This window comes from Musca vetustissima, unplaced genomic scaffold (genome assembly GCF_032173495.1).
Source record: "Musca vetustissima isolate MV318-11 ecotype Yass unplaced genomic scaffold, APGP_CSIRO_Mvet_v1 utg13668, whole genome shotgun sequence".
Classification (NCBI taxonomy): Eukaryota; Metazoa; Arthropoda; class Insecta; order Diptera; family Muscidae; genus Musca; species Musca vetustissima.
Genome location: NW_026873054.1, coordinates 58,735 through 69,017, shown reverse-complemented (window position 1 = coordinate 69,017; position 10,283 = coordinate 58,735). Strand labels below are relative to the sequence as shown.

Sequence of the window (10,283 nt, the reverse complement as noted above, 5' to 3'; positions counted from 1 at the left end):
AAATTAGACCCAATTTTGATTGAAAACCTCGGATGTGGGAGTTACACATAAATATTTACAGGTGCTTAAGTATTCAGATATTATTTAGTAACCCATTACCACACTGGAGGGCGAAAGGAAATATAGCGCTGATCGCTTTGAAATGTTCCATGAGGTTCCAGTCGATCTATAGACCACAATTATAAGCCTAACATCACAAAACAACCCATGGTGAAGGAAATATGGACAATTAATTAGAATGACTGTACTGAATATTAGTAATATTCGGAAAATATATAAGTGTAAGGAAGAGGTGCTGTTGATCTCAAGAAGGTGCAACTATCACGAACTATTTCCCAGTTTCGGAATAAAAATCCGCAGAAAGTAAGAGTTCCGTGGTAGTTGTGTAGGGCATCGTATGGTCGGCCCCGTCCGACTATACTGTTCCACTCACAGGTTTTGATAAAATTTATTTTTGTTTTTGTAGCATTTTTATAAGGATATCAGTCCTCTTGTTTGATTCAATCTGGTTCTGGTCTTGTCTCCATGTTAAGAAATGCATCTACTTCCACAGCCTGCAGCAACAGAGTAAGTTGAGTAGGTTTGGCAGAGCACTTGAATAAGAGCAATGTGTTGTGAGGGCCTGTATCACATCCAAGGCAGATATTCTACACATGGTCAGAATATCTGCCAAATACAACTTAGACCAAACTACAACGTTATTGGCCCCTTTATAACGTTGGACCTCTCTCTCTCTAGGATATGCAGATCCTTCCTGACACGGATGGGTGGGTGGGAGTTTAGGATGATTATATCTGAAACATTCAAGCAGGTACTGCGATGAAAATATATTGCTATGCTAACGTAAGGGTAGGACTTTCGTCTCCTCATGAATACAGTCCTTTGATGCCATATTGTCGTTCTAAGGGTGGTGTTCTGACTGGTCTGAATACTTCCACATAGTTGGCTCCCCATGAGCTGTCGGCAAGGGACTTGAGAACCTTTTTTTCTACTTTTCAACTTGCGAACCTGCCTGCTGTCGTGTCTGTTCCCGAGACTTTCGGCGTAGTGAGTGGTCGCAATTGTAGGTAGATTTGCCAATTCTATTGAAAAACGTTCCCACTAATCGCTAAAATTTGGGCGAAAGGTGTACTACTTAACGATAACGAAAAATTCCAAATTACAGTCAAAACATACCCAAACTTCTTAAAATACCAAAATGTTTAGGGTGCCGCAATATGGGCAGTGGTTCAAAATAGGGGATTTACTACCCTATGCGAACCGAACATACCAAATTACAGTCAATTAAGGTGAAAAACGAGCCCAAATTCCGATAATACAAAAAAACGTATTTATAGCATGATAACGCTCCCGTTTTTGATCGGGTTTGGGATCAATAACGTTATTCGTGCGTCTTCAAGACATGGTTGCAAGGTTTTTTTTTTTTTTTTTTTTTTTTTTTGAGGAGTCCCATAAAACAGTATCATATGAAACCCTTGTTTCATTAAAGCTAATGATAAAGTTATTAGATAAATCTCATTTTTTGGACCAAACTATTTTCAGACAATTTGTAATCAATTTAGGAATCCGCCCATATTTTTGTCTGACTGGTAGGATCGATAACTCTTAAAGGATGTAACCATAATTTTCAGTAGCAAATAATCAAATTCAATGATGGACTTTTTTAGTAAAATCGAATGAAGATTTTTTTGTAGAACAATGATTCCTTTTAACTCGATTCCTCCCTTATTTATTGACCGGTTCAATTACCACAAGATGCGATTTTTCATCATGAAATATTCAACTAAAATTTTGATTTTAGGTGGGGTCTTTACCGACGTTAAATCAATATTTTAAAATTTTAATGATCGATTGGTCAATTTGCCTGAAGTTTGGCACTTCATTGGGAAAAATTGATTAAACTGAATTAAACCATCCTCTAGAGGAATTACCTTTATTGACCTAATAAAATAAAATAAGAGATATAATAAAAAAATAAAATTTTCATTATCTCACACACAAAACTTACGAAATTCCGGGAAATCCCTTTCAAATTGATAAAAATACAATTGCGACACATCCACAATGGTCAGCAATTTCCAATACTATATGATTATCCATTCCTATTGACTAAGAGGTAACATTGATTGGGTGATGCATTTATTTGTGTGGGCCAATATTTTTTCGCAGGGGAAGTACTAGCACAACAAGCTAAACAAGATATAGGAAGTACCTTTCATTTTTTTGCTTTGTTCTATATTTGATTGCAGAAACCAAAAAATGTCCCCTTTTCATGAACTTTGCAGTGAGTAAAGCAAAACAGTTCTCACACTTTGTCAAGGGGGATTTACCTTGCTTGCAACTTGAAGATGTTGAATAGCCTTTATGGTGTTAGCTATATAAATTGAAGAAATTAAAACGATATCATCACAGTTTTCATTTAGCACACAAGACAAGACAAGCTAAAAGCAAAAACGTTTTAAAATATTAAATAATTTTAAAATTAATTGTTTATAAACCTCTTCACGAACAAATATGGATATTGGTGGTTCAGCAACAACAAATGCCAAGGGTGGCCATGATATTGATGTTAAGGCCATGGGCAAAGTGGGTGATGAGAAATTGGGCGCAGCGGCTGGTGTCTTTGCCAGTGGTAATAATAAACATGGCCCAGTGACCACAGGAGCATTTGGAGAAATTAGTTCGTAAGTATAACTAAAATAATGTATTGAAAAAAATATATATATATAATTAATATTTTTTTAATAATTTTCTTAGCAATGGCCATGGTTTGGCCATACAACATGCCAATACCCATGGCATTAGCAAATCAACATCGGAAAATCTACGCCTCAATGCCTTTAAAAATGATAATCACAGTGTGGATGTAAATGCCTTCCATAGCCGTACCCAGTTGCAGAATGGTTTAAAATTTGATGCTGTGGGTGCAAATGCTGGATGGTCTCATGCTAATGGTTATTCGGCCAGTTTGGGTGTAACACAGATACCCAAATTTGACATGAAAACTGTGAATGCCAATGCCACGGCTAATTTGTGGACATCCGCAAATCAAGCTTCTTCATTGAATCTGAATGCCTTTGGTAGTAAACACACCAGTGGACCATTTAAGGGTCAAAAGGATTTTGGTGGTGGCCTTGGATTTACTCATAGATTTTAAGAGGTTGTTATTCCAAAAACAAAGCACTCATATTATAGTTTATGTTGAGTATATATGTATGTATATGTAAATAAAAACAAAAAGATAAACAATAAATAAACATAAACAAAGTGAAAATAAAAACAAAAACTTACTCTGCATTTGTGGACCAATTGTTATCATCCGCTGATGATGATGATGTTGTTGCTGTTGTTGATGGCAAAGATGAGACAAAGGGGTTTTTGTTTTTGCCGGCAATGTTGTTGGTGCTGCCGCTGTTGTTGTTATTGTTACGATTGGTGTTGTTAATGCCGCCTCCACTGGCACTATTATTATAGCTATTACTATTGTTGTTGTTGCTGTTGTTACTGTTATTACTACTGCTACTACTACTAGAAGGCACATTTTCACTTGGTTTCGGTTTACTTTTGGAAATTGGTTGCAACTTTGGTGTATCCATAAACATTGTGTTGGAGATTTTTACAAAATACTTTTGGATCTTATAAAGAAATTTACTTCATTGGAACACTGCCTAGCTTCTTATCATTCCTCCATTGTTGGACGATTCTAATTGGACTTTTGGCTTCTCTTTGATTTTGAAACAAACACAATTCAATGGTATTTCACTCTTGGTTTTACACTCGTTTTGTGGCCACTGGCTTCACTCGCGTCGAACTTACGTTATGGTTCCCGCCTTTTTTGTTATGTTTTCAATCGTAATTTTGTTATATTTTGTACTATTTTCAATAATTTTATTGTAAATTTTTGATATAAAAAACAAAATTGCAAAACAAATTGACCTACAACTACAGCTGGTAAACAGTCGATGGTTAACTATCGATTGTTTTTTAAAATCGATGTGGGTTTAGTAGTAGGTACTATCGATAGTGTGGGCAAATGAGTTATCGTCTCTTTGAAATAAGAAATTTTAGGGGAAAATAAATTTAAAAATATTTTTTTATAATTTTTATTAATTTTACTAACTGTCAAACACAAATAGAGCATTTGTTGTTTTATTTTCTCTTTCTATTAACATTTCCATAGAGGGTGTGTTTGTACAAGCGCGCGCTCTCGTTGTTAGAGAGAAAGTGTTGTACATTCAGCGTTTATTTTCAATATTGTCGTTTTTTCAATGGGGGAAGATAATTAAATTATTAGATATATATAAAACAATAAATATTTCAATAAATGATCTGTTCCCGTACTGCAAGTATCTACTATTTTTTACTACGATAACGAATTTTCCTTTATGATATCGAAGAAACTATTAAAATCTAGTAGATTCTTGTCAAGTATATTTTTTCAATAATTAGAAGAACATTTAGGGAATATATTTTTTTAATTTTAATTAATTTTTAAAATAAATTAAACATGGATTTTTAATTTTTTTTGCCACTAGCATTTTTAAATACATTTTAGAATAGTTTTTGGTTATAATTTTTTTTTTTAAGAAGTAGATTTTTAAGAGCAGAATTTTAATACATATTTATTTTCACGAATGCAGTTGTTTTAGTATAATCAATTGCAATTTATTTTTATTTTCGCATTTGAGATTATAAAACTGCTTAAAATTTGTTATTTATAAATTTTCAACAATAAAACAAGAATTAAATATTTATTTTATATATCAATTTTGTCAAGGATATTTTTTCAATAATTAGCAGAATACTTTTTTGAGTTTAAACAAAAATATAGATGCATTTTTAAATACATTTTAGGATATATTTAGTATTTGTCTGCGATTTTATGTCATGTTATAAGCATTTTTTATGAAAAGTAAATTTGTTAAGAGCGGATTTTAATACACAATTATTTTCAAGTGTGGATTTTTAGATTAGACTGTTTTTGAAAAAATGGAACCTGTTCTATCAATCCTATATGGTAATGCAACAATGACTTCATGGGTTATCCCCCATTAACGGTTTCAAAAATTAAATGTTGGTTTTCTGTTTCATTCGAACCTATTCCAGAATGTCCCTTTAAAATTTGTATTAAAAATCTCAATAACACTTTTGTGTCTGCACCAAGCAATTTAATTCGAACCTGCAATCATTCAAGAATGTAATTTTACAATTTCAAGTGAAAATCTCGATAACTCTTGAAGATATAGCCGATTTATTGTCTCAGCATCATGCGAAATTAGAAGTGCTTCTCAAACCTTCTCTAAACAGTGTTTTCAAAAAACCTATCGGTTTCAAATTTCAATACGTTATCCTGTGCTTACATAGTTATCGTATGAACTAGGATAAAGGTAATCGGTCAAGGTCCTTCTTATTTTCCAACATAGTTTGTGGTCGAAAATAGGGGATTCACCAAAAAAATTTCATATGTCCACCATTTTGATCATTTTGGTTCGATGTTAATAATCCAGAGTCAAGTTTGTGCTCGAATGCCGTTGGAATTTTTGATCTCGGATGTTCGAAAAGAAGGTAGTTTCATTAGTTACAAAATATCAACAACAAAATTATAAATTAATTTCTTTATCCTTTAAGTTTTCAGATAGATATATGCAAAGTTACAAGACTTAAATATAATGCACGTTCATTGCCAGTCGGTGGAAATCCTAAAAAATTGAAGTCGAGAATTTTAAATAAGTTAATTTAAAAATAAATCCATTATTATAATAATTTGTACTTCAATATTCATTAAAACTAAGTTATTTTTAATTTTCATTTTTTAATAGTTTTTTTTTTAAAAAGATTGCACTTAGTTTCATTTTCAATAAAATCAACTCTGCGTTAAATAATATTTCTCAGCACGAGCCTAAAAGTAGGCAACATTTTACTAACTTCAATGTCAACGACTGCGAGAATATTTTTGTTTTTCTATTTCTATTAAATACTAACAATGTTGTCTACGTTAAAAATAGAAATTGCTACAATAACAACAATAAAACGTAAAAATTTAAAATTACAAGAACAACATGTTCGTTTAATACATGTTGAGGGTAATTAAAACTAGTTGTGTGTTTTGTTTTTATTTAATAATAGCCTACGAGGGAGTTTTTGCCTTTACATCGATGTCCTGTGCGGTCTTGGGGATTTCATCGGCCAGGACATGCGTATGTGGGGATGTAGCTCAGATGGTAGAGCGCTCGCTTAGCATGTGAGAGGTACGGGGATCGATGCCCCGCATCTCCATAATTATCAACCAGGTACCTGTGTTTTTTGGTGGTTTAAAAGGGTTAAAAAATAAAAAATAAATCACGAAATATATGTCAAATTAACACAGAGTGAGAAGAAGAGGGCTATATCTAAAATAATAATTATGGAGACAGAAATTTTTGTTAATTTTATGAATGAGAAAAGGAATAAAAACACCGTTGTCATTTTAATATTGAAGGAGCCATGCTTAAAAACCCCTAAATAAAAATCTCCATTTATGATATGGATTTGCTGGAAAACGTAATAAATTCTTCATTGGTTCGTTTTCAAGAATCCAAGTGGTTGTGTCTCCTAGTCAAAATATCCATACCCATTCCGTTTTATAAAAAATGTGTTTTTTTAACAAATCTTCGTTAATAATTTTCGTTTTTCATATAAAAATTTTTAATACAGTATATGCAAGCTTTTCCTATAAAAAAATATTTAAATTTAATCAAAACATTTGTGTCGGCATGGGGTGTGCTAATCATGTGACCGACACTGTATATTAACCAGTTTTGAAATTTTTAATAATAGTGGACAATGAATTCAATAGTTAATATTGCATTTAGTGACGTGTGTGTTTGGACAGCTGATTTTGTTGTACACATTTAATAACATGGGGATGTAGCTCAGATGGTAGAGCGCTCGCTTAGCATGTGAGAGGTACGGGGATCGATGCCCCGCATCTCCAAATCGAATTTTTACTGAATTTTATATTTTTAAGTGCATAAAATATTGTTTGGAAGTAAAAACTACAGAAATATTAAAAAATAAAAATTCTGCAAATATAAATTAAGGTCCATTTAATTTTCCAGAGAAGGAGAATTTCCCCAGAAGAATATTCCATTAAAATTGTTGTGTCATGGAAATTCATAAAATTGGTTATCTACGTCTTAACTGTCGGAATAGAAGGGTCTTGGGAATGCCCTGATAAAGAGAAGAATATTTTATAAATTATTTTTTTTTTGGAAAAATTTGGCAATATAACTCTTAACCCGAATCCACCCAGAATATTTTTTTTAAGAATTTTTCGGAAATATTTAATAGGGCATTTATGTAGATCCTATGGATTATGTGTGTGTTGTTGTGTGCGTAACCAATTTGTAACACTGGGCTGGTTCGGGTTAATTTAAATTGTCAGCCAGTTTAAATATAAATTCCAATTTATTTATTTATTTTGAAATGCCCATGTAGCTGCGAATTTATTTATCAGCGATATCAAAATATGGGTGCCAAGAGTTGCCCAATACGTGTATTATTTTTTTATGTTACCATATGCACCACATGGGGATGTAGCTCAGATGGTAGAGCGCTCGCTTAGCATGTGAGAGGTACGGGGATCGATGCCCCGCATCTCCAAGTCGACTTTTTGTTTTAATGAAAACTAAAAGAAATTATATTTCTGATTAAAAAGGGAGCTTCATAAAAAAATGTTGGGTTGTAATTAACTTCCACTGATATTTTATATAAATACCTTACAATTGGCCAACATAACATCAGAGGAACATTTCTATTTTTCTTAAATACGAATAAAATTTTCTTGAATAATATTTATCTATTAATGAATAATGAATAAAATAAAAAATGAATAAAATAAAAACAAGTGAAAAAGCGTTAAGTTCGGTCGGGCCGAACTTTGGATACCCTCCACCATAGATATACTGACAGGTACATGAAATGAAATTATAGGGAAAATACCAAAAAGTGGACTCATACCGACATTTCTACATACCGATTGTGTAAACCATGATACAAATTTCAGAAATTTTAATGGATAATTATACCCTCAGCCTTATGACTAATGAGGGTGTATACACTTTGACACGGTGAAAATGAGCCTCATCGAAATATTGGTTCTCTGGACCAAATTTTTTTCAGAAAATTTTGATTTCATCCAAACTTAGTTCAAGTTTGAAGATGGGGAATATCGGTCCACTCCATCTGGTACCTCCCATAGAGGGGCTAGGCCTAAATGCGGGTTATAGTTCATATACAGTTCATTATCGAACCTTACGTTCTAGTTTTTTTATCTCGATATCCTCCGCAGGTGAAATGATTGCAACAGAGTCTTAGAACCAAACCCAAAACGCGGAACAAATTCGATAACTATTTTAATTTAAGAAAAGGGGTAGTCCCCATATACTACCCCAAAAAGGGGGCGAATATTAATAATTTTTGGTGGGGAGATTTGTTACCATATACGACTACAAAATACCAAATTACAACGCATTCGGTAGAAAAACGCGCTCAAGAACCCCAAAATACAGAAAAAGGGGGGTACCCTTATATGGGGGCTATCCAAAAAGATTGACCTATATTCATAATTTTTTTGTGGAGAGATTTGGTACCTATTAAGAACTCAAAATAGGACAGATGGGCATGGCTAGATCGTCTTAGAATTTTACCCTGATCAAGAATATATGTACTTTATAGGGTCGAAAATGAATATTTCGATGAGTTACAAACGGAATGACAAAATTAATATACCCTCCATACTATGGTGGAGGGTATAATAAATTAAAAATCTTGTATAATTTTTTTTAACCATTGGTCTTTTGCCGCACTAAAAATCTGATAGAAGTTTTCATAATTGGAGAATAAATCGAAAAATTTCGATTAATAGAAGATTCTGAAAGGATCAAGATTTTTTTCTGCACATTTTTAAGTGATATGATTTTCCAGGACACTTAAAGGCTATAATAGTGATTTTAATTTTTTTTTAACGAATATTCACGACTTTTCGATGCATTAAATTTAATTTTTTTATTTAAATTTTATTATATAAAAAAAAAGTAAAAAAAACAACGGGCTCAACCGGGATTTGAACCCGGGACCTCTCGCACCCAAAGCGAGAATCATACCCCTAGACCATTGAGCCGTATGCAGAGTGGTCAGCACAAATAAAATTTTGTTGCATTGCAACCAAATGTAATGATCATTGTCTTGCTATGCACATTGGAGCACACCAAAATATAAATGCAGTAAAATAAATGGAGGACTATTTTGCATTTTTTCATCGGCGCATTTCTTATCAATGCTGTTATAGATACAAACCATTTTTTTCAAGCAATGACAGAAGAGCGACTTCTATAAATGCTTGAAAATATTGTTTAAAAAATCGACGCCTACTATAAGGGCTTGAAAATATTTTATAAAAAATCCACGCCTTGTATAAAGGTTTGAATATATTTTTTTACTTTTTTAAAAATTCCTTGAAAATATTTTTTAAAAATTCCTTGAAAATATTTTTTAAAAAATCCACACCTTCTATAAAGACTTGAATATATTTTTTTACTTTACCCTCCCATTCTTTTGAACATCATCATAATCAAATGTCAAACTTTGGCAAATATTTAATTATTCATAACAGAATAAGAAGAACAAGAACCAAGAATAACAACAGCAGTAGCAATATTTTAAAAATTCTGTTAGTAGACAGACAATGACGACAATGTGGATGGAGATGCCGATGATACTGTTGTTGTAGCTTCTCTGTTTACATTTTTCCACGGCTATGATATTCTCATTTAGAAAATCAAAAGGAAGTGGAGGAGGTCGTATCGTCTCCAGCAAACAATGTCATAAAATTCATATTCGCGTTTGTTTACAACACAAATTCCACGTCGGTAACCCTTTTGCTATGGAGGCATCATAGGGGGTGGGGCGACATTTAAAAATTATGTTGGCACAGGTTAAAAGCCTATAACCCAAGGCATAAACAACAGCAACCAGCAAAGCGAATGGATTTCCAACGAATTTTTTGCAACAAACAGCTTAACCACACTCTTCTCTAAAATCTCACTTATTTTGTTGGCTTCGAACATCGGAATAAGTTGTAAAGTTCTGCTAGAGCGAAACTTTGCTTGTTTACGCGAAATATTCCTAGTCAGTTCGCTAGTGACAACCCTTAGTGGGAAAAATAGTTTCAGAGAAGGTTCGGACCCATCCTCTTTATTTATTTTCTCCGAATCTTGTTACTTTTGCTAATGAATATATGTAAA

The 10,283-nt window shown here is 32.8% G+C and overlaps 1 protein-coding gene and 4 non-coding genes across 5 annotated transcripts; 4 read left to right on the top strand and 1 right to left on the bottom strand.

Moving 5' to 3' along the window:
* The first annotated feature begins 2,514 nt into the window (after positions 1-2,514).
* On the top strand, positions 2,515-3,157 carry LOC133322435 (attacin-A). The gene is made up of 2 exons (XM_061531435.1): positions 2,515-2,684; positions 2,758-3,157. The coding sequence occupies exons 1-2, from the start codon at positions 2,515-2,517 to the stop codon at positions 3,155-3,157; spliced, it is 570 nt and encodes a 189-aa protein (XP_061387419.1).
* Positions 3,158-6,203: 3,046 nt separating this feature from the next.
* Trnaa-agc (transfer RNA alanine (anticodon AGC)) lies at positions 6,204-6,276 on the top strand. Its single transcript has one exon. It is a non-coding gene; the product is annotated as a tRNA-Ala (tRNA).
* A 624-nt stretch (positions 6,277-6,900) lies between these two features.
* Trnaa-agc (transfer RNA alanine (anticodon AGC)) lies at positions 6,901-6,973 on the top strand. The gene has a single exon. It is a non-coding gene; the product is annotated as a tRNA-Ala (tRNA).
* A 595-nt stretch (positions 6,974-7,568) lies between these two features.
* Positions 7,569-7,641, top strand: Trnaa-agc (transfer RNA alanine (anticodon AGC)). Its single transcript has one exon. It is a non-coding gene; the product is annotated as a tRNA-Ala (tRNA).
* A 1,447-nt stretch (positions 7,642-9,088) lies between these two features.
* Trnap-ugg (transfer RNA proline (anticodon UGG)) lies at positions 9,089-9,160 on the bottom strand. The gene has a single exon. It is a non-coding gene; the product is annotated as a tRNA-Pro (tRNA).
* Between the last annotated feature and the right edge of the window lie 1,123 nt (positions 9,161-10,283).